This window comes from Lissotriton vulgaris, chromosome 5 (assembly GCF_964263255.1).
Source record: "Lissotriton vulgaris chromosome 5, aLisVul1.2, whole genome shotgun sequence".
Taxonomy (NCBI): domain Eukaryota; kingdom Metazoa; phylum Chordata; class Amphibia; order Caudata; family Salamandridae; genus Lissotriton; species Lissotriton vulgaris.
This window is the reverse complement of record NC_141693.1, coordinates 349,276,602-349,295,728: the sequence shown is the minus strand read 5'-3', so window position 1 is coordinate 349,295,728 and position 19,127 is coordinate 349,276,602. Positions and strand designations below refer to the sequence as shown.

Here is a 19,127-nt window from a genome sequence, read left to right as displayed (position 1 = left end):
GATTTACATAAGGCAGACCTGTGTCTAGAGTGGCATGGGGGACGAAAAACAAGCGATTACCAGTGGCTGCAATTGTTCAAGTATTCCATCCATGACCTTGTTGTTGTTGCAGTGTAGGCTTAGAGAGACGAGTTTTTAAAGGTGCACATCACTCTCTGCGATTCTTATGAGTGGTGTTATAGATGCTGAGAAGTGTGCTGACACCTGTTGATGGCTGCAAGCATCTGTGTAGGTTGATTAGTTCTTCTTGGAGTTCTTCTGGATGTATGTTGTTGAAATGAAAGTTACATTTCTCTTTTTTCTGCTACCCTTCATGTGGGGAGTGGCATGTGTGATGGTGAATGCAACAACAAGATGATCAGTCCAGGAGTATGGAGCTATGGCAGTGGATGTTGAAGGATACAGAGAGGATGAGGTCCATTGTGTTGCCTTTGGAGTGTGGTGATTGGTGAGCTGGTGTTTTATTTCTGGAGTACTAAGTAGAATGATTAGGGCGCCCTTCAAGATTTTGGGGCTAGAGTTGCCGGGTACATTTATGTCTCGGGGAAGGTGAGATACTTTATTGTGTTATATTATGAAGGTCTTTATATAGTGCTTTCAATGCCCCTTGCAAGGCATAAAACACAATCCAGTTGCTCAGACTGCCTTATTGATATAGCAATCCATACCCCCGACATGTACCCGGCACACACATATTTTATGTGCAATCTTCCCTAGTAGAGCCCATAGCTCTACAATTATAAAGGGCTGTCCTCCCAGATCACTAAACATACTTCTTCAACCACATAAGTTGTGGCACTCTGGCCGCAGTTGACTACGTACAGTCCTCTTCTGCTTGAACTCAATAAAATAGTGTTACATTTTCTTTTAAACATAGAATCTCGTTTTTCAAACACCTGAATTAAAAAAGATACAACCAATATGAAACTTCATAACGCAATATACTTAGCTCAATTAAATATGAGAATATACCTGTTTTATTACTGTGTTTAGCAGCTGTGTAATAACAAAATAATGGCAAATTCATAAAGGACCCTCTGTCTGTCATTGAGAATCATATATTCTAACCATCTCTTTGCTATAATGCTGGATATTTACTCTTTTATTGATGCTAATAACATTAGAATAATACATAATTTGAAACACAGTTTCACCATAATTTGAACAAAGGGGTGCGGTGCTATGTGTGTAGGTAAGAGTTTGTGTACATATAATTTCCTCTTTCGATATTGGATCATGTATGTGTGCACTTGAATATATGTTTGAATATGACTGCGGGCGTGAGACAATCTATTTTTTATTGTATATAAGAGCATTAGGCTCATATGGGGATTTTCCTTAATTTGTGTGATATTATAGGTTATTTCACATAATTTATGTTCATTTCAGCCTGTTTGTGGTGATGTTGATCTAAATAATTTCGATCCTGTGTATGTTAAGCACTCCGGAGTGGGTGGCATAGTCTGTCCTCTTCTGAAATCAGGATTGCACTTTCCCCATCTCTTCTTTCTTTCTTACAGTGACCATAGTGCTCATGAACATGGTGTTCCTAATAAAAAAGGATAAAACACACAATAAGTGGAAACACAAGGAAGTGGGCTGATACCAAATAGGAGCTTTCTTTAACCTTTAGAGAGAGGAAGTCTAAAAGTTCCATTCACAGCAATGTGACTTTTTTGTCTATAAATTCCTAATATTTATATTTTGGTAGTAAAAATAATACATTTTCCCACTGAGAACAAAATGGAAGGTAGTGCAGCTAGTATGATTAGGAAGAGTTCCCACCTGACCAGAGGCTCCCTGTAGTCGCCGAGAGAAGATGTAGGAAAAACGCACTGGCAAAGTCAATAGGTTTGTCTATTTGAAATTCCTTCTTCCCTGAATGGCACGTTTCTGTACGTGTTTGAGTGTGTATAAGAACGTGTAAATGCTTGGGGGATGGATGAGTGCATGAATGAATAGATGAGTTGGCACAGCTTCTTTCTCAATCATTCCCGTCAACATTGTATTTTGAAGATTTAGTTCTCGTGTCTCACTCCTTCAAATGTTGTTTGCTGCTATCAGCCGTAAAGAGAGTCCCTTGGATTATCTGGCATGAGGACCGTAGCCACAGACTCCAGCTGTCTGGGCTGGAGGACAACTCTGAGGCACAGTCATGAACAAGGACACAGGCCTATTTGGTAGAGGATGTCTTCCATCCAACCATGAGGACTAAACTGCAGGGGATTTCTCAACTTGTCTTCAGGGACGACCTGCACTGTGCTGCATAGGAGGGCAGGGGGGGCATGTAGGTTATGGTGGTCGGAGCATCAGCCCCTCCCCTTCTGAATGCCAGCAGAGGCAAACAACAAAAGTAAAATAATAAAACATTTGTATTATCATTTTATCATTTTCCCAGCAGGCTGTGAGGGTGGGGCTTGGCCTCCCACCTTGACTCTGCCACTGCAGCACCATGGAGGAGGGAGGAGTGGTGGGCACTGCCAAGCCTTCTTGACGGCTTGGGCGGCCCTCTGCGGCCGGCCAAACCACCGTGCACCCTTAGCCTTTCTCAACCTAACTGCGTTGTACAGCTGGGTGGAGAAAACAACACAGGCTCCCAGTCTATGTCTGAGTGCCGAACCAAGGTTCTCAGACCAATCCCAGTGCTACTCACATGCTGAGAATAGCATTTCCAGCCTGTGAGTAGCGCTGGGATCGGTAGCTGGAAGCCCGTGCCGTGTGCAGTAGACTCCTCACAGGGATGCGACGATCGAGAGCAAGGCGGCGGTCGTTGAGCATACCCATCCCACTTGGGGTGACAAATGCAAAAACCACAGTTTTTTTTTGTTGTTTTTTTTGTTGTTGAAAGTTTTATATAGCGCGAACAAGATCTTTGCAGATATCAGAGCGCTTTACAGGACAAGGGGGTGATAGAGTAATAGAATGTAATAGTTGAGGTAGTTAGGTACAAGGTGCATAGTTACATAGGTAGGTCAAAAATACATGAGGTTGATAGACAGAATGCAGAACAATGTCATACATTCACCCCAGTACAGAGATCTGGGCCTAAATCCATCGTTGTTTTGCACTCCACACCACCCCAGTTCAGACATGGCCACTGGATTCAAGCGAGCCGGGCTGAAGATGTCTGGAATGCCAGAAACCGGTCCTCGGAAGCTTGTTTCCAGTCCAGGGAAGGCATGGCTTGGCAGTTCGGGCTGGACTGTTCCCATGAGGCACAGGGTCAGACTGATTTTCATATGGCCATGTCTGAACTGGGGTGGTGTGGAGTGCATACGGCGCTGCCCTACGGCAAAAGCCCCCCGGCCCCCGGGGCCTAGGTTTTATTTATTTATTTATTTATTTATGCATTTTTATATAGCGCGGACTTTACCCGAAGGCGTCAGAGCGCTTCACATTAGGAACAGAAATGAAACATAATGAGAAACATTACAAAAGAGCAGATTACAAAAGCATACGTTACTTACATAAGGTAATAGTGACAATTGTGAGCAAACAAAATACATGAGGTAGTAAAAATTGTGAGCCACCAAAATTACATGAGGTAGTAAAGGTAAAAGTGACAATTGTGAGCAAACAAAATACTTGAGGTAGTAGTAAAAATTGTGAGCAACCAAAAATACATGAGGTAGTAAAGGTAATAGTGATAATTGTGAGCAAACAAAATACTTGAGGTAGTAAAAATTGTGAGCAACCAAAAATACATGAGGTAGTCAAAAAGTGCACAAGAGGAAAATGACAAGTGTGTAGTTATAAGAGAAAACAGAGTATAATTTGAGGTATAATGCTGCAATAAATGCTAGGCACACGAACAAGCGTTACGTAGGCAAGGTGGCACTTGTGCAGGTATCAAAGGTAAAAACATGTGAGAGGTAGCAACCGTGTGTTACAAGGGCAAAGTGGTGTGTGCATGTTACAAAAGGGCACCGAACACAAGAACATGGAGAATACTGCGAAAAGGCAGACACTCCAACCACAGGACAAACACTGGGAAGGCACTTCCATGGTCATGGAAAGTAGAAAATATCAGTAGTGGGAAGTCTTCCTCTAAATAGCAAGAGGACGTGAATTACTTTTGGAGGTGTCTCTGGAGGAGGAGAACTTTGAGGTCCCTTTTGAAGGCCTGGGAGGAGGCGGTGGTCCGGAGCTGAGGCGGAAACGAGTTCCAGATTCTCACTGCATTGCCTGAAAAGGATTGGGCCATTGTTCTTTCCTTCTTGAAAGTGGGAGGTTCAAGCAGTAGATTCTCCGCATTGCGTGCAGGTCTAGAGCCTCCAGAGAGTTTCAGTTTATTCGCCAGGTAGCGGGGAGAGGAGGAGTGCAAGGCTTTGTGGGTGATACAAGCGGTCTAGATAGCTCTAGCCTCGAAGGGAAGCCAGCGGAGGGTGGATAACATCGGTGTGATGTGATCGCTTCTTTCGGCCCCATAAATGAAACGAGCTGCTGAATGGAAGACAGACTTAAGTGGGGACAGGTGAGATTTGGGGAGGCCAGTAAGAAGATAATTGCAGTAGTCTAGTCTGGAGAGGACCAGCGATTGCACCAGGGTTATAAGGTCCTGCTCCGGGAAGAAGCGACGTATTCCCCAAAGAAGGCGCAGTTGGTAGCGAGCAGATTTTGCAATAGAATTGATGTGGGGAGTTAGATTGAGATTTTTGTCTAGAATGACACCAAGGGATTTTGCGCTGTCGACAATGATGGGTTTATTGCTGAGTAGATTCATCTGATCCATCCATGATTGAACCGGGGGAGGAGAGAGTGAGGAGGAGAAGAGGAGGAATTCAGTTTTGGAGGGATTCAGAATCAGTTGATGAGATGACATCCAATTTTGAATGGAGTCGAGAGTGGAGCTTAGGATGGAGAGGTCATGAGTGGAGGCAACCTTGAGGTAGAGTTGAGTGTCATCTGCATAGAGATGATAGTGAATCCCGGATTTGCTTAGGAGGTTTCCCAGTGGTTCTAAGTAGAGATTGAACAATGTGGGTGCAAGTATAGAGCCTTGGGGAACACCTTGACCCACCGCCACAGGAGAAGAAAGACTGTTCGCTATTTTGATCATTTGAGATCTGTCAGAGAGGAAGGATGCAAACCATTTAAGCACAGTGCCCTCCAAGCCCATTCTCTGTTGAAGAATATTGAGGAGGGTGTTGTGATTAACAGTGTCGAAGGCTGCGGAAAGGTCAAGGAGAATTAGCAGACAGGACCCCCCTGAGTCGAGTATCCTCAGCGCATCATCAACCACTTGCAGTAGGGCTGTTTCAGTGCTGCAGTTTTGGATGAAGCCGGACTGACAATTGTCAAGAAGATCATTGTCCTTGATATGACGAGAGAGTTGTTTGGCTACACATCTTTCCGTGATCTTCGCAAGAAAGGGAAGGTTGGTGATGGGGCGGAAGTTGTTGAGGTCATTCGCATCAGCAGTGGGCTTTTTCAGCAGAGGGGTGACCTGCCCAGTTTTGAAGGAGACAGGAAGGGATCCTTGCCAGAGGGAGATATTGATCAGAGTGGACCAATAGGAGAGGGAATGGGTATAGAAGTCAAAGGCAATGGCACTGGGAATAGGGTCAAGAGAATGGTTGGAGGGCTTTGTTTCGCGTATGCACTTGAGAAGGGCATCTTCAGATATGGGGTCAAAGCTCTGCCAAATGGTTAAGGATTTGCGCTCCTCTGGAGGTGTAGGATGAGCAACCTGATCCACAAGTGATTTCACCTTTTCATCGAAGAAAATAGCGAATTCCGCTGCTCTCTTTGTAGAATCCTCCACCTTGGAGGTTGGGGGAGAGCAGCTTGGAGTCTTGATGAGATCGAATAGTTTTTTGGGTCTATTTTTGGCTGAATCAAGGAGGGTTTTGAAGTGCGTCGCTTTCTCAAGGAAGATGTGCTTGTGGTATTTGGATCTTGCTGTGCGAAGCAAGGCTAAATTGTCAGTGGAAGGCAATTGCCTCCATTGCTTCTCCAGGACTCTTAGCTGCTTCCTTTCCTCATAAAGGGATTTGTTGAACCAAGGTGCTGAGGGAGTGGGCCTTATCCTTTTGCTTTTAAGTGGAGCGACGTTATTAATTTCAGCTGCAAGAACTGTGAGGCATTGGGAGGTGAGATCGTCAACAGCTATGTTCGGGTCTAGCCTTGGAAGTGAAAGCAAAGCTGATTCACAGAGGGGACCGACATCAATGTTTTTGGCGTCACGGAACCAGGAGATGGTCCTTTTGGGTTGGCCAAGAGTTATAGAGTGTGAAAGTTGAAGAGAGAATGGGATGAGGTGGTGGTCAGACCAATCTACATGAATAGGGGTAGAAGTAGAAAGCATGCCTGCTTTAGAAATAACAAGGTCCAGGATTGCGCCCTTAGAGTGGGTTGGTTCAGTGCAGTGTTGGATAAGATCATTTGCAGAGAAGAAGGTGGCCAGTGAGTTCGCAGAGGAGTCTTGCGGTGCGCCCCAGTGGAGATTAAAGTCACCCACGATGGTCTGATTGTCACTTTGAGAGTATTGGTCGCTGATGAAGTCTTTGAGATCTTCTATAAACGAAGAGCTACTACTACGAGGCGGGCGGTAAATGATATGGAATCTGAGCGGTGAACGGTGTTGCAATTGAAGTGCAAGAGAAAGGCATTCAAAGGTGTGGGAGGAGCTGCTAGGAGAAGCCTTAAGTTGGAGGGCGTTTCTGAAGATGACTGCAACACCTCCCCCCGTGTTTTCAGTTCTGTCATTCCTAAATATGGAATAACCTGTGGGTACTAGGAGATCAAATATAGAGTGAGAGGTATCTTTGAACCAGGTCTCTGTGAGGAAGAGCATGTCAAGTTTGTGAAGGGAGATGGTGTCGGATATTTCAAATTTGTGTTTAACTGCAGATCTGCAGTTGTGAAGCATACAGCGCAGCTCTGTCAAGACTGTTTTGGTGACGGGGGCACTTGGGCTCTGAAGGGTGATCGGGATAAGGTACATTTGCGGGGGTGCTCGGGAGGGTTTAGGTGGACGCTTTGTTCTGACAGAGGTGATGGTCGGAATAGTGTAGACAGTGGGGTTGCTAGGGTATGCCTGTTGAAGAAGGGTGGCGTTCAGGGGCTTGTGTAAGTTAACGACGTTTGCAGACGAAAGGTTGAGCTTGGCTGTATTGGGGTGAGGGGGCGAGGTGTATCTCTGGGGAAGTTGGGAGGGAGTAGAGGTGCATGGAGGGGTGGAGATCTTAGAGCATAAAAGTGAAATGGCAGCTGTAAGCTGAGAGATGGAGGTGATCAGAGAGCCAAGCGTATTTTCCAGTGAGAAAGAGGCAGAGCGCGGAAGGTTGGGTGGCTCGATTGAAATAAGGGGGGGTGGAATTGGTGGTGGACGGCAGGGAGAAGTGGGGGGACAGGAGGTGTGTTGGGGGTGGGGTTCACAGGTGGGGAAAGGTGGGGGTTGGGAGCGGGAGTAAGTGAATTGGGGGTTAAGGGAGAGTTGTCATTGTTGGTGTTGCAAGAGGGAGAGGAATTAAGGACAAATTTAAAGGGAGAAAGGTGCGGAACACGTCGGTAGGGAAGTAGGAGGGGGGAGGCCGGTGTGGCGTCATGGGAGTGTAGGAGGTTTGGGAGGAACAGAGGTGCATTGGTTGCGGAGGTCCTGTCAGTTAGGAGAGGTAGCACTGAGGAAACGGTCATCTGGCAGAGTGAGGGGGGTTGAGAGAAAGGGAAGTTGAGGAGGGGAAGTGGTTCTGCTGGGCCTGAGTGAGGGAGATGGAAGGTGTTCCTAGGAGTGGCAGGGGGGTAGTGCGGCAGTACTGGAGGAGTAGGAGGGAGGAGAGAGATGCAGTGGGAATGTGGCAGAAACGGGGTGAATGACGAGGGGATGAAGGGGTGGAGAGGAGGGATGGAGAGAGGGCTAAGGGGAGCAAAGGGAAAGTTAATTGGGAGAGAGTGTTGGAGGAGAGGTGGACTAAAGAGGGGGGTGACGGGAAGAAGTATGGGGGAGGAGAATAGATTGGAGTGTCGTGAAGGTGCAGATGGGACGAGGAGCGTGTTAGCTAGTGGTAAGGCTGAAGTAATGCGGGATGGGACATACTGTGGGGGAGGAGGATTAGGAGATGAGGTAAGTTGGGGGGGGGGGGAAGAGGGCCGACCTGCCCTTCTCGTGAGTGCAGCCAGTTGGAGTGGGGAGGGGTCGGCGGAGGAGAAAGGGAGTAATGGGTGGAGCTGGAAGGAGCTGGAAGGAGAGTCAAGGGGAAACCCGGTTGCAGAGACGGGGAGTAGGGAGGGGAAGAGGTGGTCAAAGATCGAGAGGCAGGAGTCTTTGCCTTGGATCATGACAGTACCGTTGTTATAGAGTGAGATAGTGAGGTAGCCATTGAAGCACCCAGAGGGGGAAATTTTTAGTTGTTTCTCATAAGGGATAGAGGAGGAGGAGGTGACGTTAAGGGAATTGTAAAAACTGTTGGACCAACGCATGTACACGGGATGAATGCAGCAGATTTATGATATGGAGATGCCAGGGCTAGAATAAATGCTTCTGGCGAGTATCTCCCCATCAAAGCCCGTCAATTACACAATTATTGCCCCATAGCGGGGAATAACCATGTGGATCGGGAGTTACCTGGTATTTTTGCACTGGCTGACTGTTCCAAAATTCGGAGAAATGTCTCGTCAGATTTACTGTCTAATTGAAGCAGGTGGTAAATCTATGTGGGGTGTAGGTCAATTGGATTCACGGGAGGAGGGTGTAAGGCAATTGTGGGGTGTGGGGGTTTACGACAGGCTCTGACAGGATTGTGGGGTGAGTAGCATGCTCTCCCCATGCTTTGACAAACGGACAAGTTTCTAAAAGCTCCTTTCACGTGCCAAGTTTCTCCCACATTCCCTTAATTCCCAGCACTTCCATAAATAAACACTTACCTGCACAAAACTGAAAGGGGCAGGTAAACCGCACCTCGTAATCTAGACACGACGATCCGCTGACCTGCTTTTTATTTACACAGGCCAGCCCGAATGTGGCATCATATCTGTGTAGAGACAGAAGGAAAGAAGGTGAGGACAGCACAGGTCCGTCTCTGGCATGTGAACAACATTGCTGCCCTCTGCTGGCAATTGACAGAAAATGATGTACAAAGAGGCATTATTACAGGTAGTAAACTCATCTGTGTAATTTCTGGTTTCGAGATAATATGTTGCGGAGATATCTCCTCTCCTCCTCCAATGTTTCGAACCACCTGCTCGGGAGAAGGGACTCTCTCAATGAGTTTCACATTTTAAATTGCAAAACTGAAAAGGATTAAGAACTTGTTTGGGTCGAACTAAATCAATGTCCCGGAGAGCGATCTTGTTATAGGGAATGTGGAAGCGTAAATCTTGGCTGTCTGTTTAATTGATGCCATTATAACAGTTGCAGTCACATACATGGGAGATCCACCCAGTACGCAGTCGTTTCATGAGTAAACTAACATGATGCATCCAGCCGCAAAAACAGTCCAATTCCCTTAGTTGGCACAGTGTTTACAGCCATCTTAAAGGTCGGCTATTATCCATGATTGAGTTTCCTTCAGGCCTAACTTGATTACAATTCAACCTGAAGTATAGGCAAAATTCTCAGTAAGCACCCGTGTTGTATGTTTGCAATACAGTACAGCCGGTGGCTGTTTTTCAATTGATGCAGACATTTTACAATAATAACAACTATAGTACAGTTGCCCCATGATTCTTTTATTTATAAACACTTGTATAGGCATTTTTTATGTCATGCACAGGGTGTATGATAAGGGGGACGTACACGGTGGAACGGTCACTACTTCCCACCATCTCAGTGACAACATGTAGCATTGAGCAGGATGTTTATGGTGCCTGGCTGGGATTACTAAGCACCCCTTTGGTATGCTTGCAATACAATACAGACAGTGTGTTCTGGCTGTTTTTCAATTTATGCAGACATTTTACAATAATAACAACTATAGTACAGTTGCCCCATGATTCTTTTATTTATAAGCACTTTGTAGGCATTTTTCATGTCATGCACAGGTCTTAGTGAGAACATGGAGCATCGTGCAGGATGTTTATGATGCCTGGTTGGGATTGTGTAGATACGGGCTGGGTGCACTTTGTTACTTTAACACTACAATCATAACGCCAGCAATAAAAAAATAAAAAAAAATTGCATGCACACATCAGACAGTGTGGCTGTTTTACAATTGATGCAGACATTTTACATACTAACAACTATAGTACTGTTGCCCCATGATTCTTTTATTTATAAACACTTTTATAGGCATTTTTATGTCATGCACAGGGTGTATGATAAGGGGGACGTACACGGTGGAACGGTCACTACTTCCCACCATCTCAGTGACAACATGTAGCATTGTGCAGGATGTTTATGGTGCCTGGCTGGGATTAGTAAGCACCCCTTTGGTATGTTTGCAATACAATACAGACAGTGTGTTCTGGCTGTTTTTCAATTGATGAAGACGTTTTTACAATAATAACAACTATAGTACAGTTGCCCCATGATTCTTTTATTTTTAAACACTTTTACAGGCATTTTTCATGTCATGCACAGGGTGTATGATAAGGGGCACGCACACGGTGGAATGGTCTCTACTTCCCATTACCTTAGTGAGAACATGGAGCATCGTGCGGGATGTTTATGGTGCCTGGCTAGGATTGTGTAGATACGGGCTGGGTGCACTTTGTTACTTTAACACTACAATCATAACGCCAGCAATAAAAAAAAAAAAAAAACATTTGAATGCACACATCAGACAGTGTTACACATAAGGAGCGCTGCATTACAAAGGGATCATAGGTAAGGATTAGGCCCTTCTGGGCCTAGGGGCTCAGTGGTCTAATGCGTTCAATGCAGGGGCCTCTGTTGACCTCATGGTCGCAGGTTCTTATCTTGGCAGTCCCTCTCAGCCCTTCGTCCCTCTGAGGTCGATCAAATTAGTACCATGAAGTTGGGTAACAATAAATATCTGTTATGCAGCGCCAAGATGCCTCCAGGTGAGCATGCGTTTTACAACTACACAGGACAAAAAACGTTCTTGCAGTCTATTTACAATAAGCTTGTTACAAAGTGCCTCTGCTAAGTTATGCTGGCATTAGGTGACCCTGGGCACATCACTTACTAACCTAGTGCCGGTATGTAATATGTTTAATGCACCTAGTACCCTGACAAAATGCCGTGGCTGTCCTGGTTGGCAATTTATGCGTCCAACATTTTTGGGGACATACGTCCACTGTAAGTAAGGGACAAAGGGGACGCCTGGGAGAGAACCATTATGTGGGCAGTTGGTGTGAGAGGAGGATTTTGCGCAGTATGGGAGCAGAGACAGCCCACTAAAATGGATCTTGGGGAGGCTGCCTGTGCTCAGGTACCCCGGAGGGCCGGTGCGTTATGCGGTGCCCTGGTTTCAAATAAGGCAACCTTTTGCTGTGTCTGCCATTTAAATAACATGTGAGCGGTCAATGAGGGCTGGTGTGTTATGCGGTGCCCTGGTTTCAAGTAACACCTTTGCTGTGTCTGCCATTAAAATAACACACAAGTGGACAATGCTGGGGGGTAGATCCAGTGGAGCTTTCCTTCAGATTTAATATGGTTTGCAGGGCTGTGCGCCCTGGCAGTGCTAACATCAGCCGTTGAGTTTTCAGTATGTTCTGGCCCAATACTCCTGCCAGGGACAATGTCAGCTGTTTGTCACTGATTATCAGTATGTTCTGTTCCAATACTCCTGTCAAGGGCAATGGTGGTTACTTTTCTCCAAGGTAAAAAGGTCCGGCTAGGGTTGTGGGGTCAGGTCAGTACTACCCACATACCGATGCTGGCACCTGGAGTGATAGCAATGGGGGTGAACTGATTCCCATAATTAATCGGTAGTCTAATTGGGTTTTCCTGGTCCTACTAAAAAGTTAAGGAGCAATTGCAAGATCCATCGGGAGGCGCTAGTCGCAAAAGGACAGCTTTCTACAAAAAATGAGGACAATGTGTATGGGACCATGCTGAACAGCACATTGGGCTAACATTAGAAGCTAGTTTAACTCATCAATAAGCACCTGGGAGGTGACAGTTGCTTCACATGCATTGTTATCAAGGTACATCCCTTTGTAGCGAGTTAGTACTCTTCATAAAGTGTACAATAATAACAGTATGAGAACGGGATCCTCATAGTTTATTACTAGGAATCTTCTGGGATCAGGTATCCCGGTGGCAGCGCTTCCTTTGTGCAACATTGAGGGTAGATGCCCAATTTGCTTCTACTCCAATGCCCACTATTCCAACTTAAGTGCGGATTGTGCACAGTGCAGTCTTTATCTGACGGCCATTAAGTTCTGCCAGGGGGCCAATGCAGTATGCAGTGCCCGTAGTTGATGTAGTGGTCTGAATAATTTGTCAGCAAACTTCCTGCAGGAACGGGCAGGTATGCCTCGCTTGGACCATGGGGATAAGCTGTTGCGAGACGGGGCCTGCTGGCATGCTGCGGACATTTTATAAGGTATGTTTTCCACAGTGGGTGGACAAAATGGGCATGTGGTTAAGTTAGCCCGCATATATTCCAGGGTATGCCTTTTATGGTCAGGTATATTCTCCACTAATAGTGGATGATATGGGCAGGTGATAAAGTGATCCCGCATGTTCTCCGGTGTAGGTCATTTATACACCATCTGGGATGGCCTGATGGCACACTGGACACAGTGAATGTAAATGCTAGTTAGGATCCCTGGGGAGGCTGTTGCAAGGCAGAGCCTACCGGCATACTGCGTTCAGTGAACGTTTCAAGTGGTATGTTCTGTCTTAATGGTGAGGGACATAAACATGTGGTAAATTTATCATACATATTTTCCAGGTTAGGCCATTTATAAACCGGCAGGATGTCCTAATGGGAACATGGGAGAGGTGGTTGCAAAGCTGGGCCTAATGGCACACTGGGCACAGTGAATGTAAATGCTGTTTATAAACAGGCAAGGGATCTGATTAGAGCCTGGGCGAAGGCTGGGCAAGGCAGGGCCTACCAGCATTCTGTGCTCGGCGGGCGTTTCACCAGGTATGTTTTCCATTAAATGGGGAAGGACATAGACATATGGTCAATTTATCCCTCGTAGTTCTCTGCACTTACCGTTTATAAATAGGTAAAGGTGTCTAGGTGAGACACATCGGATGTCACAATAATATGTGCAGGATGTGATGGAAATAAAACAGTAAACAGGCAAGGTGTCTGCATGAGACTCTAGATAAGGCTTAAAAGCTGTTATAAGGCAGGGCATGCCTGATATGAGAGGAAATATGCATCGGGTTAAGTTGTCCCTATATATTTTCCGGGGTATGCCATTTATTCTAGTCAGGATTTTGGCGTTGTTCTGTAACAATATAGTACGTCTGTAGGTAAAAGGCAGCCGTTGTGGAGCATAGTCAGCGTCTGGGGGGGGGAGGGCGAGTGCGCCGGGGAGCTTCTCACCCTGTGGCGGAGCGCTGACAGTTAACAGCAAAGACGGATGCACAACAATAGAGGTGCAGCCATTCCATGGACCCCAGGAGGGGGTAGATTCCACGTTTGCAGTGAGTCGGCCTGGAGGAGGGACTGACCTGCCGGTAGTCCTGGACTCTACTGCCCTAACCCACGACGTATGGACTGAGAACGATCTTGGGGAGGTTGCCTGTGGGCAGGTACCCCGGTGGGCCGGTGCGTTATGTGGTGCCCTTGATCTCAAGTAGTGCAACTATTGGCTGTAGCACGTTGTGGCCTGCCGGCACAATGTGCGCAGCAGAATTGGACATTGGTGGCCGAGACGGCCAAGTTCAAATGTACGGCCAAGTTCTAGTGTACGGCCTAGTTAAAAGTTAAAGTGCAACTGTTGGCTGTAGCGCATTGTGGCCTGCCGGCACAATGTGCGCAGCAGAGTAGGACATTGGTGGCTGAGACGGCCAAGTCAAATGTACGGCCAAGTTCTAGTGTATGGCCGAGTTAAAAAGTTAAAGTGTAAAGTTCAAATATATGACCATGTTATTTTAGTGTACGGCCGAGTTAAAGTTTAAATGTAATGTTGTACTTAATTTCCTTACTGCTGTTAACATGTTGATGCAGCTAAAGTGTGATGCTGTGAATAATTCTGATATATCTAAGAATGATACTTTACTTGGTAATGGTCTGCGGTTAATTCCTTGGCTTGATGTGAATAAAAGGCTACGCCATTGACAACCTACCTTGATTCTGAGAGTTCTTGGGCGTAGTGGGGGCTAAGGTGGCAGAATTTGGGGGAGGAGGGAATGTCACGTTGTGTGCTTACTATGACAGGCACCCCCCACGCCTAGGGGAGGGGCGCCCTTAGTAGCACCACGGGGCTGAGCCTCCTCTAGAGCCCCTGGATAAGGAAGGGGGTTGGCTGGCCAGGTTGGTTGACGTAGAAATGAAACTAGCAGGAAACGAAACTTAGCAGGCTATTTAAGGCTGTGCCATGAGGGGCTTCATTCTCTTTGTCCCCTTCATGTACAGCCTGGATGGAAGAAGCGTCGTCGACCACCCACCCACCCGGCAGAAGAGTAAGGCGTTGCGGAGCGCTGACAGTTAACAGCAAAGACGGATGCACAACAATAGAGGTGCAGCCATTCCATGGACCCCAGGAGGGGGTAGATTCCACGTTTGCAGTGGGTCGGCGTGGAGGAGGGACTGACCTGCCGGTAGTCCTGGACTCTACTGCCCTAACCCACGACGTATGGACTGAGAACAATCTTGGGAAGGTTGCCTGTGGGCAGGTACCCCGGTGGGCCGGTGCGTTATGTGGTGCCCTTGATCTCAAGTAGTGCAACTATTGGCTGTAGCACGTTGTGGCCTGCCGGCACAATGTGCGCAGCAGAATTGGACATTGGTGGCCGAGACGGCCAAGTTCAAATGTACGGCCAAGTTCTAGTGTACGGGCTAGTTAAAAGTTAAAGTGCAACTGTTGGCTGTAGCGCGTTGTGGCCTGCCGGCACAATGTGCGCAGCAGAGTAGGACATTGGTGGCTGAGACGGCCAAGTCAAATGTACGGCCAAGTTCTAGTGTAAAAAAGTTAAAGTGTAAAGTTCAAATATATGGCCATGTTATTTTAGTGTACGGCCGAGTTAAAGTTTAAATGTAATGTCGTACTTAATTTCCTTACTGCTGTTAACATGTTGATGCAGCTAAAGTGTGATGCTGTGAATAATTCTGATATATCTAAGAATGATACTTTACTTGGTAATGGTCTGCGGTTAATTCCTTGGCTTGATGTGAATAAAAGGCTACGCCATTGACAACCTACCTTGATTCTGAGAGTTCTTGGGCGTAGTGGGGGCTAATTTGGCAGAATTTGGGGGAGGAGGGAATGTCACGTTGTGTGCTTACTATGTGGAAGGCGTCTTTTGATCTCACACTGGAAACCATGATGTATCGATTACACATTTGAAAGCAACATTGTTCAACGCGAGAAACTCCTGTTTGTCAAAAATTCAGGATTTATGTCTAGGCAAACAGAACTAATGAATATTAGAAGTCTCAAATTCTTCATAAATTACTTAGCATTAGAAGAGATGCGGACTGTGCTGGTCATTCCTCTGCTAGTTAATGTTCACAGTCTTTTCTGGTTAAAACCTCATGTGCCTTCCTCGTCACAGTGCCTACCTATAACCAGTACTTACCTTGAGCCGGGGGTTGAAGGTGGGGCACACCACCTCTCATTTTTGGGGGCCGACTCTAAATTTCCCTGGCAAGACTTTGACCCATAGTAAGAAAGAGAAAAATACAAAAACGGGAAGGATAGAGGGGGAAAAAACGGAAAACGGTGACAAAGGGAAAAAACAGGGACGAAGAATAATCTACAAAATTGAGATAAAGGGGCACGAAGTGTCTGGTGTTTGATGAAAGAATCACGAGGTGGAATCAAGACCACACAGACTTCATATTCGGCAACCCTGACATTAGGGAGCACCATCTCCAGGCTTCTGGGAAATCTTTGGGCACCGGCACTTATTTTACAAATTAAGTCGTACCTATAAGGTAAGCCCTTAACTAAGAGACAGGCAATCCATATGACAGTTGTTTTATTGTAATCTCAATCTCCCTGACCCACAGCTTCCACTTTTGTTTTTATAATTTTTTTTTGTTCCTCTTCTCTTAGTATATCCTTGTACGTGCCCCCAGCATCTATTCGTTGGTATGTGCGGTTTTGTGAATCTACTCTTGCACCAATTTTTCACAAAGTTGTTCCCCATTCTGGGGCTTGTTTCACTCTTTTCACGGGACGGTGAAAGATATTTATGTTTTATGTATCTCTATTCGGTCTTTTTCTTTTGTCAACTTTATCTGAGGGAGTCTCCAGCATTGTCCTTTTTTAATCCTATATGGCCTTTCTGATTTTCATCTTTTACTTTACCTTCAATCTCTTGGTTGTATCTATTGTGATCACATATTTTTTCACTTTCGGATATCACTCCTTGGTTGTGGCTCCTTCAGCGCATAATTTTGCCTTTAAGATGAGTATTGTTGATAGATTGTCTCATTGTCCCCACAGAAAGTGTTCAAGCATATGAATGACGAAATTGAAGAAATAGCCCTGACTTAAAACCATCTTACTTTACATGAACTGACCATTTGGATGCTATAAAATACTCTCTACTCCTGAGAAGACAAAATAAGTTTATATTGATTGCGCCCTGAAGAAGGATTGGTGGATATTGGTCTTTGTTCCGAAACACGCGTCGGCGCTTCCTTTGTGTGTGTTTTTTGTAGTTATATCATTGAAAAGTGTCTGTATGTTTACTGTATCTTTTTATATTTTTTTTTAATTGTGTTTAGTGTTGTAGCTTTTGACGGTGTGGATGTGTGTGAGGATGTTGGTCGCCTTGAGATTATGTGAGGGCTGTATTATATTTGTATAATGATGTAAATAGACTGTATATATTTCTACGTTTTGATTGTAATTTTGGATCTATGACAGATATATAAAAAAATTATAAATAGAGATATGCTTTTCTAATAATTCCTTTATGTGTGGGACAATGTTGTTAATTGAAAATAATTGGAGCTAAGACCCTTATATGTATACTATGTTCTAGGGGAGGTTCTCTGTTTTTGATTATCTTTGTACTGCTTCCAGCATTGGAGAAGTGTGGCTCACTGGTTAGAGGAGGTATACCCTGAAGCAGAAGTCAGACCCGGGACCAGGGTTCAATTCCCGACGCAGCAGGGTCTTGAGCCCAATGGTCCACGGACTTGATAATTCTCACTTCGGTGCCCACTCTAAGCACGGGTTCACACTATGCAGCTCTGGGCATTAAGCTTGCTTAATCTCCACAACGGCCCCCCCGCGGCGGGATGCCTGGCTTTCACCTTGGGGATGCCCAGTACGGGTTATCTCACAGGGAAAAGCCAGGATGGGTTCCCAATGCATGCACCAAGATGCCCTAGGGTAAGTCGAGCGCTATATAAGAACATACATACATAATGTCTATTTAGTCTGTCCATGAACACGTGGGGCCTGATTCACAAAGGTAAACTTACACTTTTGTGTAAGTTTACGATTGTTTGCTAGTCACAGAGGCATTTTACTTGTAGCAGCTTTACGACTGCGGAATCTCCGCACAATAAAAGATAGGACAATAGTATCTTATTATCTTAGGATACTCTGCAGTTGTAAAGATACTACTAGTAAAATACCTTTGTGAATAGCAAACAATCATAAACTTACACAAACGTGTAAGTTTACCTTTGTGAATCTGGCCCTGAATCAATAAAATTCTTTGGGCAGCGGAAATTATACTACACAGCTTTTGCCCCCTTTTGATACCACAGGGTTGGCGCCTCGTGCCTCCCTTAGCCCATGAACAGCTTTCTGTTTGCTAGTTAGGGGCATGAAGAATGGCGAGGAGTTGAAACTACAGGATGTAAAGAAGACTTTTGAGCCCTGTTTACTGTCTGTTTATGGAGCCTATTTAACTCCATGTCATTACAGACCCATATTCCATTCCTGGGCCTTTGTGTGTCAAAATAATGCATTCTGGGTGTTGTAGTCTTGCTTTGTTTCCATGAAGCAAATTGGATTGACACACCTAATGGCAATGATTTATAAATGAAAACATCAGGACAGAATGCTGTGTCTGTTTATGTCACTGCCTTCATAAACCCGGAGACTAGGGTAAAAAGAGCAGTGCAATTCCCCTACTAATAAGGATTCATCACCCACACTGGACACCATCCTGCCCATTACATCGAACCCACTCAGACAACCTAGTGCCAACTTTAGGTCCATTAACAAATACAACTCACTACAAGTGACCGTTGCTCACTATGATTTACTAGTAACGAAATCTCATCTCACATTCATGCTTCTTAACTGCAGGTCCGTGGTAAAACATGCTACCGACATTGCGGATCTCATTCTTGCACAAGACCATGTTCCAATAATTTTAACGGAAACTTGGCTTGATGATTCCTCATCACCCACCCTGGACTTTCTTGGTCCCCCCCAACTATGACATCACCAGACTAGACAGAATGGGAAACGCTGGTGGTAGCTTAGCTTGCATCTACCACTACATGCTTACAGTTAAAAAAAATCACAAAATGCACCAATACCCTTCTGTGAATACCTAGCTATCGAAATATGTAGTAATGCAAACTCCACACGATTTACCACTCCCCAGGCAATAACCTTCTCTTCATTGAACAATTTATGGAGACCATCTCCTCTAACATGGGCCAGCACACCAACTACATCTTCCCTGATGATCTCAACATAAACTAGAACAATACTAATGACCTTAACCTTATACAATCATGAAATGACCAAACGCACATTAGAATCTCTACATTTGATCTAATCATTGCTAAGAACAATGTCATTCTACTGGAATCCATAACACCATGTGACTGGTCCGACCACTATCAAATCACCTTCCTCATCATGGTTACGGTGTTGACTAGAAAGAGACAACCTCTTAAACCCAAACCATGGTCTAGACACTTGAGAATTATTATTCTAACATCTATTATCAAAAACTTTCCTCCTCTTTCCCCAAGCACAGCGAAGGTGAATGATCTCACAGAGCATTACTTCCAATCCATATCAGACATTCTTGACACGATCGCTCCTAAGCAACTAAAAAGTATACAGAAGATGCTCTCCCAACCCTGGTTCAATGGCTTGCTTAAATGAGG

At 45.3% G+C, this 19,127-nt stretch overlaps 1 protein-coding gene across 1 annotated transcript in view; it reads right to left on the bottom strand.

The window, feature by feature from the left end:
* Window positions 1-942: 942 nt before the first annotated feature.
* The window catches only part of LOC147710875 (mucin-5B-like), a 208,871-nt gene continuing 190,686 nt past the window's right edge, over window positions 943-19,127 (bottom strand). Inside the window, exons 12-13 of the mRNA XM_086920069.1 lie at window positions 8,866-8,972; window positions 943-1,549 (exon numbers count right to left, since the gene is read on the bottom strand). Of these exons, the coding sequence (XP_086776195.1) occupies window positions 1,533-1,549; window positions 8,866-8,972 (124 nt within the window). The 3' untranslated portion in view covers window positions 943-1,532. The remainder of the gene's footprint in view (window positions 1,550-8,865; window positions 8,973-19,127) is intronic.